General features: G+C 44.7%; 2 protein-coding genes across 2 annotated transcripts in view; one reads left to right on the top strand and one right to left on the bottom strand.

Moving 5' to 3' along the window:
• LOC119372382 (uncharacterized) overlaps positions 1-1,820 on the top strand; it is a 9,329-nt gene extending 7,509 nt beyond the window's left edge. Inside the window, exon 6 of the mRNA XM_037642854.2 lies at positions 1,644-1,820. Coding sequence (XP_037498782.1) covers positions 1,644-1,784 — 141 coding nt within the window. The 3' untranslated portion in view covers positions 1,785-1,820. The remainder of the gene's footprint in view (positions 1-1,643) is intronic.
• The window catches only part of LOC119406958 (uncharacterized), a 34,861-nt gene extending 13,648 nt beyond the window's left edge, over positions 1-21,213 (bottom strand). Inside the window, exon 1 of the mRNA XM_049419956.1 lies at positions 21,146-21,213. The gene's annotated coding sequence lies outside the window, so the exon portion shown is untranslated. The remainder of the gene's footprint in view (positions 1-21,145) is intronic.
• Between the last annotated feature and the right edge of the window lie 861 nt (positions 21,214-22,074).

The raw sequence follows: 22,074 nt of genomic DNA, 5'->3' as shown, positions 1-22,074 counted from the left end.
TTGAAACCCTCCCCGAAATTTTTCAGTTTTTGCTTGCATATATACACACGCACACATACAAACGCACGCACGAACGTACATAAAGTATGGTTGAACCCCCCCCCCCCCCCAGAAAAAAAATTTCTGGTTACGCCCCTGCAGGGAGGGATGGCAGGGGGAAAGAAGTTACATCACGCGCGCGTCATGACCTCGAGTACTTTTTATTATTTTCCCGAACGCGCAGCTTACTTTCAGTGTTATCGCGAGCGCGCGCGGGGGCACGTGGCGGCCTCCCGCGGCGGCCGCAGTAACTGTGCAGTCCACGATGCTCATATCAGCCAATGGCCGTGACTTTGGGTGTATGGCATCATTTGTAGAAAGAAGAGGGAACGATTTCTAGCGGACTTTGAGAAGTAATTGTTAATTCCAGGCCGCGTGCTGCGCTATAACGTTTGGCTCGCGTGTTTTCAGTGGCTCGCGTGTTTTTATTGCAACTTGTAGTTAATTAGTGATGGTCGTAAGGACCGCACCTATCTATCTATCTATCTATCTATCTATCTATCTATATCTATTCTATCTAGCTATCTATCTATCTATCTATCTATCTATCTATCTATGTGTGTGTATGTATGTGCGCATGATGGCGCACATACATTACGCATTATGGCGTATACACATCCTCATTACATCGTTCCAGTGTCATCAACCGCGGCGTCAGCTCTTTCACGTCTTGGCATTTCCTGGCGCTCTTTGGCCACCACTGGCCCTTCTACGTGTGAGGTGTTCTACGCAGGAAGTGCTCAAAGATAAATGTCCGATTATGTCTTCGTCCTTTTCTACCTCCGGTCTTCCTGGTCGTTCGAGCTATAGTAGTATACTACTAGTAGTGGATTAGAAAGACGCTCATTTCTGCAGCCTGTAAAGGAGCACGGCTCAGCAACGTTGGAGGGAGGGGAATGGGAGTTAAGAATTCTGAAGGAAAGTAGAGGCCACCCTCTCCTGAAATGAATACCCCCACAACGAGTGCTAGGCCGCGGTACCTGTCTCCCCCACGCGTGCCGGATTGATAGGCATCGCCTCTTGCCTGGCCATACGCAGATAAGTTTTTGTGCCTACCTTCTCTTCCGCCGCTGTGCGCCTTTTTATTTGTTAGTCGGCGTATGTGGTGTCTTGACTCCCTCGTGCGCCCGTGTTTTCACGTCCTGTGTTTTAACATGAATACGCGTACCAACTATAGCTCAGCTCTCTTTATTCTAACCTCTCTCCCCATTAGAAAGAACCGATGGGTGCCCGGCAGCACTCGGAATCGAACCCTGTACCTCCTGCATTGAAGGCGGACGCTCTGAACACTCGACCACCGCGACGGCTTCGCGCTGCATCCGTAGTTCATAGCAAGATCCCGTGACACTATACACGAAACATCAGTTGTGTATGTGCGGCTGTTCAACGAATATATTTGATGTCATTCAGCGCATGCGCTAATGACTCCCTGTGGAGAACGGCATTAGTAGGCGGCTACACATACACTGGACTACTTCTCTGTACTCTCTATTTATCTCTCTCTCAGAGTGCCTCAACTTTTTATTAACGAGTAAATGCTGTTGCATCCACTACAGCATACGTTATCCTGCTCTCGATACCTGCCATTTTGCTGCGCCTTGCAGGTGATGCTTCTTCAGGAGGACGTCGCCAACGGGCAGCTGGCGTTCACAGGTTGGGACTGCTTCGACATCGATCGTCCTTTGATCCTTAGTGTCATGGGAGCCGTCATCACGTACTCCGTTGTTCTTCAGCAGCTCACCTAAGCCAGCACCTGTAGCTTCTGATCAATTTGGAGAGTATTGTACTAAAAAGCGCCAAGCTTGACGTTTGAGAAATAAAGCATTCGATGACTGCTCATCTCACGAGGGCCTATGGCCGGAACAACCACCGAAGTATAGAAAGTAGCCAAGACAGTTGCCATGAGCATCCCGGAAAGGCACCTCGAAATCAAGAACTGCCTGTTTACAGTTCACAAAGGATAGAAGAATGAAGTGCGCACTAATAAAGAAGAAACACGCTGCGTTACTTTAGCACGGTACCGAACTTGCAAGCACGATAAAACATATGGATAAAAACGTATCATGTGTGTCAGAGTACTGCAATAGCTATGGCATCGAGTTGACGTTGACTTTTTTTTTTCTTTTTCTTTCTTTTTTTTAGCGTAACGACTGCTACGAACAATTGCCCGTGATAACCGCGTCATGTCGCTGCAAAATCTGGCCTCTACGGTTCTCTTGACTCTGATGTGAGTGTTTGAGACGAAATTACGCCGATATGACACAAGCTGAATTAAGACGCTGGAAACGAAAGTACGAGCATTACATAACCCCAAGTTTTCGCGTTTCAATCCGTAAGTACTGAACGTATACTATCAACGTGAATTCAAACTCGAAAAATGACAAAACTCCTCCCATGCATTATCTCATTCCCGGTTCCACCTGCATTTTTAAAGGTCTACTACAATTTAGACTCAAAACGTCCTTGAGACTCCTCCATGAAAACAATGGCTACCGAGCGATCAATGTTCTTAGTTTAAGATAATTATGCGTAGCAGTAGCGTAGTCAGAATTTTTTTTCAGGGAGGGTTCAAACCATAATTTATGAATGTTCGTGAGTGCGTTTGTAATGTGCGTATATATGTACACAGGCAAAATTGAAAAAAATTCGGGGGAAGGGTCTAACACCTCCACCCCCCCCCCCTGGTTACGCCAGTGATGCAAACATTGTGCCCGTTTTTTTTTTATTGAAATGATAAATAGGAGAGGTTGGTGTCATTATGGTGACACCGGCTACTCCTTCTCGCTTAGCAGACAAAATATGTAGTAAAAAATAATAATAACAAGGGCACTAAGTGTAATACAGTCGAAAATAAAACGTGCAAATACAGTACAATCGAACGCCACATGAAAGTTCAAATAGATAAAATAAGCACACATGCACACGTCCGAACTCAGATATTATGTATGGCTTCACATACACAGGAAAACATGTTGTACGCGTTTCAATATAGCCTGACGGTACATTTTCAGATGTAGAGAGATAGAAAAAAAAATGGATAGACAGGGAGTATAACTAGATAGCAATATTCGTTTCGCTACCCTGCACTAGAGAGTGGAAAAGAGAGAATAAAAAACAACAAAAAAGAGAGTACGAAACCATCAGTGAATACAAATATGGAATAAAAAAAATCACAGCATATCCACGGAGTGAATGATGATGAGTGGGCGAAGCTGCGGAGGTTCATCGGTAAACCGTGAATCTTACGTGCATTCTGCCCAGTACATCATCACCGGACGTGAGAACAGGCGCGTTTATACTAAAGGTTTCGATGAGAGTTATGACGACTTGCAGCTCACTTTAATTTTACATGTACGCTGTGAATTGTCATTGTTTAGAAAACCATTGCTTTAGAAAACATTGGCGTCTTTTCGTTAAGCAGCTGGCGTCTTTTCGTTTTGCTTTAGAAACATCTGGCGTCTTTTCGTTGTGCTTTTTAGAAAACATATGGAGTTTTCGTTGTTTATTTCAGTCAATTCAACGGCGTTTTGAACCAAATTTTTATTGTTTAATCACGCACAGGAGCAATCTCACCAGGCACTACCTTGGAGGTAAAAAATGGCTGCTAATGGGGAATGAGAGACAGAAGAAGTCGGCTTTTAGCTAACACTACACTTCTACTTCTACTAACGTTTCCTACTGGCACATGCCCATGGCTGCTAATTGGGAATGAGAGGACAGAAGAACTCGGCTTTTAGTTAACGCGCACGCTGCGAATTTTTTATTGTTCAACAACGCACAGGAAATCTCCCACCGGCACCACCTTGGAGGTCAAGATCTGGTACTAGCGTTAAGACTGGTTACGCACTACGACGGGGAGGAACGGGTGCCGCTTTAAGGAGCTTCGCCCCTAAAAGACACACAATGTGTAGTCATTCGCCAAAATTTGTCCGAAGGCAGCGCTCGATCCGTGATGACAATCGGTGAAGCCATGCACAGCAACTTCGCGCTCCGCTTGTAACCTTTGCGCGGCGCGCACGACTGCAATATTTGGCTGAGCACTTCATAGCCGTGTATGCTTTCCGCAGGATCTGTTTTTTCAACAAGCGCGAGGGGTGCTTCATGACCCCGTTAAAGGAGTACTGACATGACTTTTTAAAATTTTCGGGTTGTTGCTCTAAATGAAAGCACGGGTGTCGAGAACCCTAAAAAGAGTGTCGTGTGCCTGGGGATGCATTGCATATATTTTTAATACCGCTTCTTTAACCAGCAGTTTCGGTTCGGTTTCGAGAGGGCGGTTTCATAGTGGACGTGTCAAGTCCCGCCCGTGACTCACGGGCAGACGGCACCCCCACGAAATATGCACCTGCTGTCCCTTGCTGTCAGTCGAACGTGGTTCATGATGAGTGAACTGTCGTCCAGTGCCTTCGCCAACAATTTCTGTGATTTAGGCTGCATGCAGAACCCAGATTTCGCAAACCAAGTGAGCTGACTTGAAACGTCATCAGGCTCTCCATGCGGGTGAAGCTGCCTTGCAGAGCTGGGAGATGAAAACTTTAAAATCAAACTTAAATATTTATACGTGTTTCCCGGATGCGTGTGTGTGATGAGCGTTAACACTACATGCCAAGGAAAGAAAACACGTCCGTTTGCTGCACTTCTAAAATCGTGTCAGTATCCTTAAGGCGAAAGCCCTAGATGCCTTATCAAACGCGTTATTTTACCGGGCGGCCGCGTCAATACGAGTGATGCAAAAATCATCATGATGTGTTGACGGCACATGTAACGTCATCGTAGCCTCACAGGCCGCCGAAATTTGTGACGTCGTCATGACGTCATCGCATGACATGGTCGCTTGGTTGAAGGTGGGCCGATCACGGAGGCAGTGCAAAAACAGGTGAAGTGCAGAAAAGCTTGCACACCTCCGATTCCGGAGGCTGATTCTGTGCAAAACCACGTTACTTGAAGAAAGTATATATATATATCTATATATATATAGTATATATATTATATATATATATATATATATATATATATATATATATATATATATATATATATATATATTTTTTTTTTGCGAGGGTGGGGGACCTGCGAGTTTTAAGTGCGCCTGCCTTCTTCTTTCTTTTCGCATCCGTGTTGCCGTACTACAAAGAGCCTGACTGCGCATGCGCAGTTTGCGTGGGGGAGGAGGAGAAGGCGAGGCCCTTAATCGTACCATCTATATACTGTGGAGGGCTGCTCCACTGTTGAGCGCAAGCTTGGCGTTCGTATTAAGGCTTCGAGATCATGTCGCATTAACTATTCAGCCTGTTGTTATGGCTTCCGTCCTTAACGAGGCGCAGGGAGGACAACGAAGTGTTCCTCGCGTAGTGAGTGTCTCGCCAGTCGGCATATTTTGCACGTAACGGTTGCCCAATTGCCGTCGTCCGTTGCCGTCTCCAGCCCTTGACCCGGTGAGTCGGCGGGAATACGCACTGCGCACAGAGTCTGTCGGCGTGGTTCGGTGGACAAGTCGGCCAGCCTCGTTATATGAGATCCACCAGGCGTTGCTTGTTGCAGGCAACAAGTATCAACGGTTTACTTAACACCTCTTTATTTATTATTTTTTGCGCGTGGTGGCGACAGTGAAGAGTTGAACGCTGTCTCGGATAATGGGAACCTACGGAGCCTATAACTAAAACAAAATGTCTGAGCCTTAACATCGGGTATAGAGGTCATCATGGCTATAGGAGTTGTATTACTTAGACGATAGCCATATATGGCTCATGCGTAAGAAAAATCTGGCGTTCGGCGTTGACTACGCGAATTGTACCAAAAGTCACGTGTGGCGCATGCGTGCATTTTCCGGGTGAGAATTAGAGTTAATTAAAGGCGAATGAAAGGTGGATTAAAGTGAACTAATGTAGCAAGTGTATGTCAAGTGATTAGAAGTGATCATTAAGTGCATAAGGCGACTCAAATGTGAATTAGGGCGAACTAAAGGAAATCAAAGGTAGATTAAGGTTAATTACATGTGAATCGCATGTAAAGTGATTTAACAGTCAATCAAACGTGAGAGCATAGACTTTCGCCTACGCTCTCCTTAGTGTTACCAAAATAACGGTCAATTTTTTAACGTGCAACCAAGCACAACTCATAAATGTTTTCACATTTCGCGCTCAGTTAATTGCCGCCGCCACAATCGGTAGTCGAACCAGCGACCTAGCGCACTGACGCGAATGCAGCGTATGCTTCGTGGTTTGGTTACTGGTATACCATACCCATCAAGTAACCTTTAAATTGAGCGTTACGTTGGGTTTAGCTTATGCCGCGATTTTTATTATAACTTAGTTCAAAGCCACTGAGCTGACGACAAAAAATCTCTGTACCATTCTTTCTGATACCAGTACTGGCTTCATTTCTACCTTTTGTTCTATTTCAAATGGATATCACTCTGTGCGTTCTTTCAATGTTCGAGAGACGAAAAAAAAAATCACGCTCGGAAATGAGCGAGAAAAGAGATTTTGTCCCCAGCTCGGTGACATTAAAGCCTTTCACAATGACTGCATAGACCGTATAAACTGAGTAAACTACGCGCAAGAATAATATGAGAAAGCCAGCTGCCTGTGTCTTTGGGATGAGTTCCACAGTGAGAATATGGACAGCTCAGAGACGGAGCTGCTCAATGCGCTATCTGAGAGGGAAATAGAGATGGCACGATGTGAGCGAAGTAACCATGTGTAGTTTGTATCGCATTCTTCTCTTGTTTTTTCTTGTTTTTCTTCTTTATTTGTTTCTTTCAGTGTTTTCTCCGATCGTGTGTGATTAAACTTAGTTGCGAGTCAGCGCCTGTCCTGTTCTCTTTTCTACCGCCCCTTGTCCGTTGCGCTGTTCAACATCATGAACCAGTGCCAACTTGCCCATCTTTCCACTTTAACGCAGAGACGGCCTAATCGCAGCTCTACCACAAGTTCTCCTCTCACGCGTCCTGTACCTGCAACCATGAACTTGGGACGTCTTTGATTTCTAGGAACACGCACGGCGACCATGCCTCTGTAGCGTAAAATGCACATGGTCGGCCACAGTTAGGGGAATAATCTCATTAGTGTTCAAAAGTTCATATTAGATGATGTTCAACATAACAGTAATAAAATCATTCTTTAATTTATTGGCATCATTATAAGGCGTTATAAAGGCAAGATTTCCCCCGTGAAATAAAATAAATCTTTTTTTTTCTCGGCTTTTCAATAAAGAGCATTCTCTCACACTCTTTCTCTATCTCTAAATGTGGACGACTCTGTACGTATCGTTAAGTTATATTACGTATTAAACAAGCCCGAAACGTCAGGACTGATTCGGGGAGCAGCAAAGATCTCGTGCAGCCAGCTGATGTTGTTTTGCAAAGCTATGTCAGAATCAGAATCAAATGTATCATTATTTATACGTATCCACTGTGTATTGTATACAGAAAATGGTCCATAGCGATAGAGAGAATTTGAACTTACAGAACCTGCAGAAAATGCCTATAGAGTTCAACTCGTTGTGTGTTACAGCGGTTAGCAGATCTGCGCATAGAAAGATATTAAAGAGCAAAAACACACATACGAAGCAGGGAACAAAAAAAAGCAGTGAGGACAGGGCATCGATTCGTCACGCTGCACATGCGCAGGCGCAAAATTTACGTGATAAACATAAGTAATTAAAGTTTGAAACAATGCTGAACTTGCTGCTACTCTTGCACTCAATTAACCACTGGGCTTGATATGTGTCCTTCCGAGTACTCTACTCTCGCTTTGTAATGATCATGCATTTTGTTCTCTTGGTGTTTACAAGTGTAGTTTTTGGATAATTCAGTATCCTTCAACTCATTATCCCGAAAACACTTTCATTTTCGCTTAAATTAAGAGAGTTAAAGCCGCAGGAAACGCGACTGCTGGTGTTTAACACCGGTTGAAGTGTTGGGCGTCCCTTAATAAGCTTGAAGGTCACGGGAGTGGTGAGCAACGCAGGAAGTGCGACAACGAGATGGCTGTAATCAGGGGCCATTCAAAACCGCGAGGCTCGAGACGGTGTACGTGACCGCTGGCCGAGAAAGGATGGACGTAATCACACGTTATTGTGATTGTTTACCTGCAGCTATACGGGTGCCAGTGTCTATAGGCGTGCGCAGGGTTCCCCATTAGGGGGGTGGGTGGCGAAGATTCATCGCAACACCCCCCCCCCCCTTTCGTTGGTTGAGTCCGAAACCCAACATGCTTTACAGTGGGTGAAAAAAAAATGAAAATGGAGCTATGACACGCTTCTCACAGTGGCCTGCATTTGGTCCCTGGCTTTTCGGGAGTAAAGACGGGAAGTAAACAATTCTCGGAATGCAACGAGCGGCCTTTGGCCACCATTATCGTCAAAAACCTCTGTGCCAGTAATCCTTATCTTTAAACAATTACGGGACAGGCCCGACGGAGTGAAAGCAGGCAGACTTTGCGCCCCCTCTTAGGTGAATGGGGGGGGGGGGGCTCTGCCCCCCTCCCCCGTGTGCACGCCTATGCCAGTGCCTCGACCGTTCCTGTGACTCTCACTTCGCGATTTCAGAAGGTCATCCGTGGTATCCACCGACGGAAAAAACACTGTCCCGCTTCAATAGGCGGGACAAGTGAAGGTGCCGAAACCGATAGATGGAAATCTACCGCGAACAAAAAGGCACGCCCGCCAGATATACTTTAGTGAAGGGTAGAGATATCGAGGTATCGAGATTTTCCCGCGTGTTGATAAGCCCGGATAAGTGCCTTAGACATTTAACCCTATTTTTTTTTAATGAGATGTTTTTGAAGCAAGGTTAGTGACCTTCGGTGGCAATAGCTGTACTCCACTTCGCACGAAAAGAAAAAGTGAAAAGAAAGGAATAACAGGAATCCCTGAAAAACACTGACATGAAGTTATGCTTTCAATCGTAGAGAAAATTACGGAGGATAATACACGAAACGCACACCCGCCGCGGTGGTCCACTGGTTATGGCCCTCGACTGCTGACGCGAAGGTCGTGGGACCGAATCTCGGCCGCGGCTGCCGCATTTCGATGAAGGCGAAAATGTTAGAGGCCTATGTACTTGGATTTAGGTACACGTTAGAGAACACCAGATGGTCAAAATTTCCGGAGCCCTCCATTACGGCGTCCCTCATATTCACATCGTGGTTTTGGGACGTAAGGCCCCAACAATTATTAATATAGAAACGCACAAAAATGCACATATACGCACAAGGACTTCTTTGGAATTTGACTTCTTCACGCGAATAAATACGGCGATGTTGGCATCAAGAGATGAAACCGGTTTCTTCTTTTTACTTGAGAAGCAATAACATTTATCACGATTGAAGCGACACACAACAAAGACCCCACAAGCCACATTTTCGGATTCCTGAATACTTAAGTAAAGTTTGAGAACATCACGAGTTTGTATAAGTCAAACCCGACCTAGTGATTACATTCAAGTGTGACTGCCCGCGTGGAAGCGCCAACGTGGCAGGCTCTCACGTAACGCGCCAATGTTTCCATTTGCGTGGGTCGCCATCGAGGTGTTCTTACAGCCATAAATGTGGGCTCTGAACATGAACAGAATACCTCGTCGAAATTTTTACACCTAATAAAGAAATAGCACTGACGAACTGAAAACGCACTGTACCAGAAATTATCACCTATTCAAAATGGTTTGAGCAGTTTTCTGCCTTCAGCATTGACAACACATGACGAGAATCCCCTAACGAAGCAATGCCTACATTCCAAGGATGACAGGACTGCTACTGAAAAAGATAAGTACCTAAACACAGGTCAGCCTTTCTACGACAGTCGATCAGGTGAAAGGGACACGAAAGAGAAAGACTATTTTTCTCGTATTAGTAGATTACTCTTTCACCATTCCAAAATTTCACGCTCGTCGCAAGAAGACGCTTGGTAAGCGAGAAAACATGCAAAAAAAAAAAATGCGGGTGGCGACGCCATATTGAAATTCACGCACCAGTAACCGCGATGCCACATTTTAACGGCGTCTACTAGGGCCTGCATAGTGAAAAATGAAGTACATTGTCTTCTAAAAGGGAGCCAGAGACTTAACATTCCAAGTTTCAGGAAGTCTCGTGGAGCAAATGGGGTCAAAATATAAAAAAAAAGACACTTTGAAATACGTCACGTCACCATTGGAGATTTTGGCGGAAAATTTCGAGATGAAACTTTTCACATTGCTTTTCTGATCCATTAATAAACCTGTGGTTGTGAAATTAATGACACTAGATTTATTTAGGGTATAATTTCTTAGTCGAAACAGATTTCTTGTTTCACTTCGGTGTCCCTTTAACACACTTTGAACATGCTGCACACATTCCCAGATAAAAACGAACTTTAGCAGGCACATTGGTTTCTCGCAGAGAGCATGCGATGACTCCACAACGACCTTGTGACGTTTGAGTTTGACCTGCGTGAACCTCGTGACACCCCTACACCTGTGTATCGCCAAAGTAGGTGCATCCACGTGTAAGAGTTGCAGCGTTAAGCGCTCGAATCGACGACGGATGTCATTATCATAATTTCTACTGCGGAGAACAACGGCCCACCCCAAGAGCTAACGCTGCCGAGTGCCACGCCCTACAGTCGTGCCCAAAGTTCTCGCCATTGTTCTTCTCCAAAGTTACATTAGAAGCAGCTGTACGTAATCAACGAATCAGCGGCCCGATTATAGTCTATATCAATGTCAATGTATATCTTTTTATCTTTATCGGTTAGGCCGACCAAATTACAGCTTCTGAAAGCACCCCCTCACATATTTTCGTCGAAGCGAACGTCTGTGGAGTTGTTAGTCTACGCCGTTAATTTTAGCCGTAACATGTTATCGAGGTCGTAATGCTTCGTTTACATCAGTCTGAACCGTTCTCAGCGTACGTGTTGTCACTGACATTTGAAGGACTGCGTCCGGTGCTATCATCGGCTCGGACGGCATCGCAAATAGGGTCGTCCACGTTAGCGAGCGCGCAAGAGTCTATCTGCATGCTTGCATTCGGTTGCTTGCATAGCAGCGGCATAATACGAACAATACAAAGAGAAGGCGGCGGCGTGTTAAGATTGCTAGGCCAATTAACTTTGTTCGGTTAACAACTATGGTTGGCCACGCAGGATCATTTGCAATGCAAAGCGGATCGGGATAATGGACAGACTTTTGACATTTATAACGCGAAGCTGGTCTCATAAATAAAGTTATAATATGATCCCAAGTGACCAAGTCTCTTCATTCATTCATTCATTCATTCATTCATTCATTCATTCATTCATTCATTCATTCATTCATTCATTCATTCATTCATTCATTCGCTCAATATATTCCTTCAGCCCGTGAGCAGGATACCTGCTTTTGAATTCACTAGCGAATCCTTAATGTACGAAACATGTTCTTCGGTCAAACCTTTCAATGCAGTGTCATTGTCATCAGGCATAGAAATAAGAACGTTGTGTGGGCATGCTAGGTGTTTCAGCAAATACTGCTTCTAATGATTAGAAATGGAAAAATCGAGACAAAGTGCACTTTTTTTCTTGGCAAATAAAGAGCAATGGCAGACACATATCGTTGTTGTCTGAACAAGATAGGGCCCTCCAAGTAGAACTTTTTGCTGGGCTAGTTGGTGCATGTTTAACGAAAGGAATCAGGCGCAAAAGAGACGAACACAAGAAGTGACATGGACGAACGCCGTTCGTCCATGTCACTTCTTGTGTTCGTCTCTTTTGCGCCTGATTCTTTTCGTTAAAGATAGGGCCCCGTCTCTATGAACAGTACATACATTTTTAATAATCTCTACGTTGACGTCACACCCGATGCGGTGATCTAGTAGTTATGCTCGACTACTGACCCGATGGTCGCGATATCGAATTCCAGCCGCGGCGGACGCGTTTCGATGGAGCCGAAATGCTAGAGGCCCGTGTACTTGGATTTAGCCGCACGTTAAAGAACTGCAGGTGGTCGAAATTTCCGGAGCCCTCCACTACGGCGTCCCTCATAATCATATTGTGGTTTTGGGACGTAAAACCCCGAAAATTATATTATTACGTTCATATTATCATGCACACGCTTGTGTTGTTCTTACTGTTTAGCTGCATATTTGTGTGTGTGTATGTGTGCGTGTGAGTGCGTACGTGCGTGAGTGCGTGTAGGTTTTCATATCTATGTTTTCTAGAATTCGAAAGATTACTGTAAGATATTATTTACTAGACATTTTTATAGCTATATGTGATATAAAAAGCTTTTTATTGTATTTACTTGCTTGACTGCACGTCTCGTCTTTCTCGTTCTTGCCATCCGCTTTTTGTTCGGTGGTGCTTCATTTCAATTAAAAGTTGATTGTACCGAAATAGGACGCTGGTACGCACATAGACAAATAAGCAGGTAAAGAAAGGCCGCCCCAGTGGCTTTCTTTCCAAATTAACCCTTGTTTTTGTCGCACCGAGTAGTCAGGGCACACTCACCTCCGCATCCGGTCATCTCGACAACCGAACAGCACGAAGGGGGCCACGTCACCGACAATTCCTAATGAAGGCTTGCGACGCAGAGAATTGCGAGGTGCACACGATGACCACACACGGACTCTTCAAGGAACGCACGACAGTAATCAAGCGGTCTGTCGAAACGTGCCTTTTTCTAGTCACGTGACCAAGCGTTCTCACGCTTGTCGTGTCACTCTCGTGTGATTACCCATCTGTGCAAACAGTCGGTTTTGTAACGCGAACAGATAGTTAACTCTGCGACCGCGCGCTTGCGGTAACTTTAAAGGGTCAATAAAAGGCAAAACTAAACTGCTTTTCTGTAAATATGCCATGGTAATTTGGCAGGCTATAACTTCTGTAAAAGTCTGACAACTAGACCACGTTGCAGTGAAACAAACGAAGATCAGAATTTATAAAATAATTCACGTTTATTTTTTGTATCATGTGCCTAGCAAACTGTATACAGATAGTAGTTTCTATCTTTCTTTTTCGTGTACTGTTTATTGAAATGTTCAGAGGCATATGTGCTAGATTTATGCCATGTATGATGTCTTATTGTCTTTCTGCCATTGCTGCAATACTGCTGCTATTGCACGGCCTAGCCTTGCAAATGCTTGCTTTTAACATATTATCTGGGGTTTAACGACCCAAAACCACGATATGATTATGAGGGACGCCCGTACTGGAGGGCTCCGGAAATTTCGACCACCTGGGGTTCTTTAACGCGCGCTAAATCTAAGTACACGGGCCTCAAACATTTTCGCATTCATCGAAAATGCAGCCGCCGCGGCCGGGATTCGATCCCGCGACCTTCGGGTCAGCAGTCGAGCAAATGTTTGCTTTTAGCCGTGTTCCCCAAGACAATCTATTAATTGTCTTTAACAAATAAACAAACAATAAATAAATAAATAAATAAATAAATAAATAAATAAATAAATAAATAAATAAATAAATAAATAAATAAATAAATAAATATTCGCACTGTTTTTGTGAGGATTATGCCCTTTAAACTTAGTAGCTTGATTAATTGATTGCTCTGTGAAGGCAGCACAATCTCTGCTTATCGGAAAGAAATAAATTATTTACGCGGAGATGGTTTTACTACTCGTGACGTCAAGTAAAAAGAATTATATTTATTATTAGTATAGATTCGTGGAAGTTTATGAACTTGTACAAGCATGGGCCTAACGTTACTGACGCAGGTAATTCACGTACTCTCTCACTTCTCTCGCATGCAATGAGCGCATTTTATCGTAGACAAGCCAATAACCGCCATAATCGAATATATTTTTCATAATCGTAATACCTATAAACAGGAATCGAGTACCACCTCCTCCCACCTCTCCAAACCCCCATAAAATCTTGGCTACATTCCTGAATCATATGCTATACCACTGTATTAAATGCGCCATGAGATAACGTGTTTGAAGTGTCGTCGTCACACCGCCCGCGTCGTCGTTCAACACCTCCTATTGCTAACGTGTACTCTGCGGCGCCTAATCTACGCGCCATGTCATTTACGCCGCTGCCAACATTCGTAGTACGCACGCGAACCCGGCGGGGCGTCTGACCCACCTACACGATGAAGTCATTCGTGGGTGTATACCGTCGTTCTGTCAACTTCGCCAGCCGAGTCACCGTGGCGCACCTATTGAGTTGCAATTGTTTATGCAGCCTATTTCGTTCTTACTTATAGCGTTCCACACCCTCCATGTGCTCTTCGTCATTATTGCTCTCACCATCTTTCTTTCTCTTCGTCTCCTTGTTCAATGAGTGGCGAGTCACCAAGTTCTTTTTTTTTTTTTTAATCAGGACGAGGCACGCGATCGCCACGTTTCTTCGCACGACACTCAGTCCATGGTCGTGGGTTTGAGCGTATTCATGGGTGCGTCACGTGACTGCTTCTTCTCTTCTCCTCTTCAGCACCAAGATAGGACGAGTGGGCGTACGAGTGCCGCTTGCGCAGCCAAAACAAAAGGGGGCTTAGGAAGGCTTGTCATTTTTTATTCCTGTTCTTATATTCTCGTTTCCAGTGGAGGCCGTCGTCGAAGAGGAACCATCCACGAAGTATTCTTCTCTTTCTTCTTTCTTTTACTTTTTTTCCTGTTCTTCGTTACTATTCGATTCTCTTATTCGGGGACGAAAAGACAATGGCGACTGTTTTTCTACTACGCTCTCGTGTGTTGTGCGACGTGTGCGTGCGTTGGGAGTGTGCGCGCGCGCCTCCGAAGCTCGTCGTGTGTATACACTACGCGCACTCCGCATACACGGTCTAGTACTCTGCGTACACGACCAAGGTTGCAAATCAGGAAAGTCAGCTGTAGTCTGGACGCTGTCTAACACCGGACGCGGGTGTCCGGCGACGAAAACAACTTCGACAGACCACGAGAGAAGCCAGAACAAAGCGTACGACGCTACGCGAAGATAAGAACTGAAAAAAAAAAAATTAAGCAGCTTAGAAACCACTGTTTCTATAGGTCTGTAAGAACCAAAGTTAAAGGGACGTAGCGCTGTTCTGGCGGCTTCCATTCGAATGTGTCAACATTGCGACAGCTGTGGGCCCGCAAGATTACAACAAAAAAGTGAGGTATACTACGACTTAAACTGTAATTGCTCCGCCAAAGGCCAAACTTACAGGAAACCAGCCAGCATGGGATATTAGCGTAAACTACGACGTTGAAGGAGTTAAAATACTATATGGCTGATTAATTGAGCGGGAAAGGCTCCGCAAAAAAATTGGAGAGGGGGGAGAGGGTTGTAATCAGTCTTATTGCGGAAACGCACCCCATTAACACACAAGTTTAGATGTCTAAAGTTCAAATGTTTAACAACATGACGTAGTGGCAGTAATGACACCAGATTGAATGGCTTCAATCAGAAATAGTACGCACAGCAGCACACGGAATACAAAAAACTCACAAGGCCCCTTATGCATCACGTAAGTCGACTCGAAAAAGAAAGCTGTGTTCTTATTTCATCTCAGTTGTATTGATCCTCCCCCGCCTCCCTGCGAGATATTTCTGCACCTAACGTGGTTTTTCACTGCCTCCAGGTTCGGAAGCATTGCAAGCTTTCTGTACTTCACCCGATTTTGCGCACTGCCTCCGTGATCGACCCACCTTTGACTAAGCGACGGTGTCGTGTAATGACGTCATCATGTGACGGCACGTTGTGTGACGTCAAAATAAGGTCAGTCTGACGTCACACATTTTGGCGATCTGTGACGTCACGTGGTGGCGTTATCATGTGATCATGATTTTTTTTGCATCACTCGTGTTGACACCGACGCCGCCGACGATCAATTCGTCGCGTTTGATGAGGCATCCAAGGCTTCGCCTTGATAAGATCAATCTGTGTTTTTCAGGCTAGAGCTACGCCATGATAACTGATAAACACCGAAGTGATTGGCACAGAATAATTCAGACCACGCGGTGTATTTTTCTTTATCTGATATCACAGTGTAGCAGCGAAATAAATAGTATTATTTTTTAATTCATTCCAATGTTCTCGAAGATAAAGTCGCGACACAGGAGTATCGAAATGCGCCTGCTTAATCGAGGGAGGTGCCAGCCCAATAACGGAACTCTTCAGCCTTTAAGCCACTGTAGGTGTGTGCTTATAGAACGCACCAGCGTTCCAACTTCCCAGTCAGCGACCTTCACCCTCTCCATGCTTTTCCTGGATTGCGTCGCAGTGGGCCAGGCATTGACCCCGGAGGTCTGCCAGAACGAGGCATCCGTCGATTGCTTTATTAATACCAAGCAGCGCTAAAGAAGATACTGCTGGTGTCAGTCAGAAAAACAAATGGTCGAATTTATTTATTTATTTATTTATTTATTTCATTTATTTATTTATTTCATTTATTTATTTATTTCGGTACCTTCAGGACCCGAAGGTGGTACAATAAGGGAGTGGGTACAATATATAGAAGATGAAGAGAACAACAGGAACAAAAAAAAAAGGCTGCTAAGAGTATACAATGCTTTCAACAGCAGTCTTAAAAGCAGTGACAGTGGTCAGTTGGGCAATGGAGGTGGGCAGGCGGTTCCAATCATTCGAGGTAATGGGAATAAAAGAACCATGAAAAAATTGTATGAACAGCAGTTCGTGATCATTACGTTTCCATGATAGCGTGCGCGATAGCCACAATTGATCGATACATACATTGTAATTTTTCCCCTATCAAATTAAAAAAAAAAAAAGGTATGGAAACTTGCATGTGACAGTGTACATAAACTGTAGCTAGGTATTACTGTTTATGGCAAGTCACTCCGAGATATAAGATTTTAAAGGGCTGTTATAGAGAGTATATGAACGTATCCAAATAGACACGATATGAAAAATTCTTGAACACGGAGTGTCGCTGGAGCCTTGAAGTTGCAGCCTTGAAGATTACAACTCCGCTTGTGGAAATGTTGGCTCCAGCGACACTCTGTGTTCAAGAATTTTTCATCTCTTCTAGCTTTCATGTTCCCGTGAACTTCTACATTAGACACGATCACTCACATATTATCTTTAGTGTGTCAGAGGTTACACACAGACAGAAAGAAAAGGATTCGTAGCAGTATATACGAAATATCTTATGACAGTTTATGCACATCGCCAGCAAATCTGCTCTAAAACGAGTGACGGTCAATGTGGGTCGTAAGTTTGATATATACATACACGCTTACAGTCAACTTACAGCTAACATGAAGTTACGCACGACAAGCGAAGTGGTGCCTGCAGATTCCTCCTATTTATGTGCAGCAAAATGGAAAGCTGGTCATGGCGACGGCGTTGTAATGCAGGAAGCATATAACTAGTCTGCCGACTCTACAGAATGTTTTTCATCACAGTACAGCGTTTGAAGTGCTGCACAGTTTTCTTGCGACGGAGCGTATAACGACCCGGGAAATAGCAGCGAGTCTATCAACGCTTGAGCGACACCGAAAACTACGTCCGACAAGTGCGAACAAACTAAACAAGCGACAAAAAAAAATTAGACAGAAAACAACGCATCGCCAACGCCCAGAACTTCTTTTGTACGATGTCACCGTCACCGATGAACCATTGCGCTCTGAAACAAAACAGTCGCGCCCATCGAGCCCGTTCTCTCCTACCCGCACAAAACTGCCGTAGCCTACCACCCCTGCCATGAGTGTCGCTGCTGTCACTCTCTCCCAGCGAGCGCGCGGCTTCCCCGTTGGCCAAGTTTCGAGAAGCGCGGGATAACGAAACCAGCCGTCAGTCACGGCTGGATTCGTTCGGGAAAGCATCGGTCACGCATGACGATCGCTCGCACCCACACAGTGATGAAAACTGTTACGCGCCACGAGTTGACGCGCCGAACGAACATGAAAAAAAGAACGTAATAGCCTGTCTGGCTCTATTGAAAAGAACTCCGTAATTGCCTTTCTTGATCGAAGGCGACAGACAGCGAGGCACGTGTAAAATGGAAGTGTTCCTGGGTATTCCCCGCTGATAGAAGCAACTCTAGAGAGTTGCTTGTAGCTCATCTTAGATGCCGTCGTATGTGATTGAAACGTCCTGTTGCTTGGGACTCTTCGTCCTTTACGGCTGTCCGCACTTCGTCTCTTTCGCGAAAAAATTGTCACCGCAGCAGTTTCGTAAACGTTTTCTAGTTATAGGCGCTGCGCTGACTTTATAGGTGTGAAGAGTTATTCCAGAATTTCGACATTACTTTTTTTTTTCACTTGAGCTGAAGAGGTTGTGTGAGCCGCAATGAAGTTCCTCAGACAGGTTGGCCGACATTTCGATAGGTGGACTTGTCTTTTAGACGTTGTGTACTGGTACCCACGTGCTCAACAATGCTGTGATGAAATTTCCTTCAGATATAAGCTCTACAGATCTGGCAGTGAGGAAGGAAAATTATCAAAGTAGGTTTGACAGAAAGAAATAGAAAGTTAATTGTGAATAAAGAACTTATAATGCACAGCAAAATAATGTATGCCATGTGCGATTTGATTGCAATATAATTTATGTGGTCTTACGTGCCAAAACCACGATATGATTATGAGGCACGCCGTGGTGGAGGGGCTCCGGAAATTTCGACCCCGTGGTGCCCTTTTAACGTACACCTAAATCTTATTACATAGGCCGGTTTGGGTCCCAAGTTTTGCACACGTGTACGTATACGACACACCCAGAAGTGTTTACGAAGACGTCTGGTCCGACGTAAAAGTATGCGTATAATACGCGAACGTACGGATGCATCTGTCACGATTTGGTCAGCAGTGCCAATGCCGATTTCGGAAACACACAGATGGAATCTGCGAGAGCGTTAATTAATATACGGAAGAGCCGTAATTAAAGTAGCCGATGCGGCTTCCATAGATGCTTCGGTATATTGAGAAGGCCGGGCTGCTTGTTAGATTGCCCCAGGCTTCTCGGCGAACAATCGGGTAATTGCCATCGACGAACGTTCCAATGAGGCACGGCCACTTAAGCGGTTGTAAAAGTAATATAGAGACGTCAATATCGGGACGTAGGGCCACCTTGACGAAGACGAACAATCCCTTCGCGCCGAAACCTTGAAGGCGTCCAGGAAGCCAGGCCGTGCACAACTGTAGTCTTTTCTTTCCGGTAGGTGTTTCGAGTTAACTGCCCTCGGGCTGCTCGCATCCCTTTTCCCTTGCACCGTTGGCGGGCTGCCGAGTAATGACCATGTCTCTGGCTTGCGTGCTCCGAGTGCGTTTCGAACGTGACTGCTGGCTGGAAGGTCTCGGAAAGGGGCGTGGTTACCCACTTCCTCGTCCGCTAGAACAAGGATCGGACGCCTTTCTGTTACTTGTAAATCAACGATTCCGCCCTCCAATGACAATGATTTGAGAGTTCTTTCACGTTGAATGGTTCTCGTGACGTGTGCCTATAGAGGAGTGATTTCGTGACGTGGTGGGAAAGCTGTCCCACGCGTCGTCACCTCGTCCAACGCCGCTATTATTCTAATAATTTGGCTGGCGAAGGGCGTATGAGTGTCAACTGTAGAGCACTGGCGATAGCAGTGCAGGCAGCTAGTTCTGAGTCATGACCTGGCTGACTTTCCCATGCCTCATCGCCGTTTCTGATAAATAAATAAATAAATAAATAAATAAATAAATAATTAAATAAATAAATAAATAGATGAATAAAGTCAAGGACTGATCGATTGATGAGTGAGTGAGTGAGTGAGTGAGTGAGTGATTGAGTGAGTGAGTGAGCCCGAGCAATGTTTCGGGACTTTATGTTCACTCACTCACTCACTCACTCACTCACTCACTCACTCACTCACTCACTCACTCACTCACTCACTCACTCACTCACTCACTCACTCACTCACTCACTCACTCACTCACTCACTCACTCACTCAATCAATCAATCAATCAATCAATCAATCAATCAATCAATCAATCAATCAATCAATCAATCAATCAATCAATGATGAGTGAATGGGCCAGTGAGCAACAATGGAGGCTACAAAACACATCACAATCGAGGGCAACTGATTAATTTTTTACCAAGTGGTGGTGGCGCAGCAGAGAGACTTGGTCTTTCTGTTCCGACGTGGGAGCGGCCCGCAACGTGCTAGGGCGCGTTCCGAGGGACCGAAATAAAGTTTATTCATTCAAGTGGTGGACTTTATAGTCAAACTATTCCTCGGTACAGGAGCGCATTTGCACTTCAACAAAATCGGAAAGCGCCTGCAGTCTGTGACCCAGAGTCGAACTGCAACCTCCACGGAGATTATTCAGAAAGGGAGCACACCTAACAAACATATTACAACAAATACAAGTGGCACAGGAAATAATAAAACGGAGCGAAATCTGCACATGAGAAACGTACTTCAAGAAATGCAAGCGGACCCATAGAAAAAAGGTATGCACCATATATCGAAACCAATGTTAAGCGATGAGGATATAGTGGCAAAAAGATATATATGGCTTATTTATTGTATAAGTCTTTGTGGGAACGGCAAAAAATGTTCAAGCGTGAAAATACGAGAATCAGCACGTTCATTGTACGATGCCCCTTAGATTCGCATAAAGAGTAAATGCACAAATGATGAGCCGCACGCAGTGCGGCCTTGTAAGGCAGAAAAAAGAAAGACGTTATTTCCTGTTGTAACTTGTAGTGTTTACGCAATCGACGTAGATTTTTTACCTTAAATGGAACCACGCATGAAACTTCTTTCTTTAGTTACAAATCATCACGACGGCGCTGTATCTTTTCTCAGTCATGAGATTTCTGGGAAATCATGACGCTTAGAATGTTTTACCTGCTTCAAGCTCTGTTCATTTTTAATACTTCCAGTCAGGCCCGTAGCCGACCCCCCCCCCCCCCGAAATTTTGATGACACATGGTGTTTTATCGAAAATAAATCATGAAAACAGCAGTTTTTCTCAAATAGTCAAGGCTTTTAGCAAGTGCCCCCCCCCCCCCCCCCAAAAAAAAAAAAAAATATTTCTGGCTACGGGCCTGCTTCCAGTGTAGATAGTCCACATAAAAATTACGCTTATTTCGAGTGCACCAGTTGACCTTTTTCGTCAAGAATGCAAATATTCGAGTGATGGGAATGAACGCCAAGGTTGCCTGACGAGGAAGTGCCCACGCACCAAGAGCACAAGGAAAAGGAGATGGACACCAACTTACTCTTACGTTGGCAAGAAGCTGGCAACCTATTTTTCAGGGCGTCGCTTTCCTTGTTATTGGCGAGAGACATACCGCGGTGCTGAAAACCTGCAAAGCAGAAGAAAACGTGAGTTGGTGTCAGCGGAACTAAAAGAAAAATAACAGACAACAAACAGTAACAATAAACTTGCTTCGATGAATAACTCAGGTGTTCAGTGAGCCCGACCTATAGCCTAATGTTAGAATGAATTCTACTCGTTGAATAATGAACGCGAAAATGCGCTAACTTACTCTGCCATTTCTTTAATAACAAAAGATTGCATCCGCTTATTTACATCTTCTAATATGATTTTATTTTCTCGCTAGAGGCGTTGTGTCAACGCCCCGCCACGGCGGTCTATTGGTTATGGCGCTCGACTGCTGACCCGAAGGTCGCGGGATCGAATCCCGGCCGCGGCGGCTGCATTTTCGATGGAGGCGAAAATGTCGGAGGCCCGTGTACTTAGATTTAGGTGCACGTTAAAGAACCCCAGGTGATTGAAATTTCCGGAGCATCCACTACGGCGTCTGTCATAATCAAATCGTGGTTTTGGGGACGTTAAACCCCAGATATTATTAAGGCGTCGTGTCAAATCCCACGAATAAAACCTTGTACCGGTAAAGTATATTTGCTATAGTCTACATTCATGCTTACTTAGAGGGAAACGTTTTCTTACTTAGGGAATGCTCAACTAGGTTTTCGCGAACTTTGCTCCCAAGCCCCAGCTTCGTAACGTAAGAGTGACGTCACAGATTTGGAAGCATCGTCTTGCAGTTTCACCAGTATCGTGCAGGGCGAGTTTTGAGAACTTGCTATGCTTAATTTTTGTTTTATCTAGAACAATTGGGAGCACTTCTTTATCAGTGAAAAATATAGCACCAAGCGGACACTGTCAATTTATGGTGACTCT

This window comes from Rhipicephalus sanguineus, chromosome 10 (assembly GCF_013339695.2).
Source record: "Rhipicephalus sanguineus isolate Rsan-2018 chromosome 10, BIME_Rsan_1.4, whole genome shotgun sequence".
In the NCBI taxonomy this organism is placed as follows: Eukaryota; Metazoa; Arthropoda; class Arachnida; order Ixodida; family Ixodidae; genus Rhipicephalus; species Rhipicephalus sanguineus.
The sequence above is the reverse complement of the archived record's forward strand: the minus strand, read 5'-3'. Positions and strand labels throughout refer to the sequence as shown.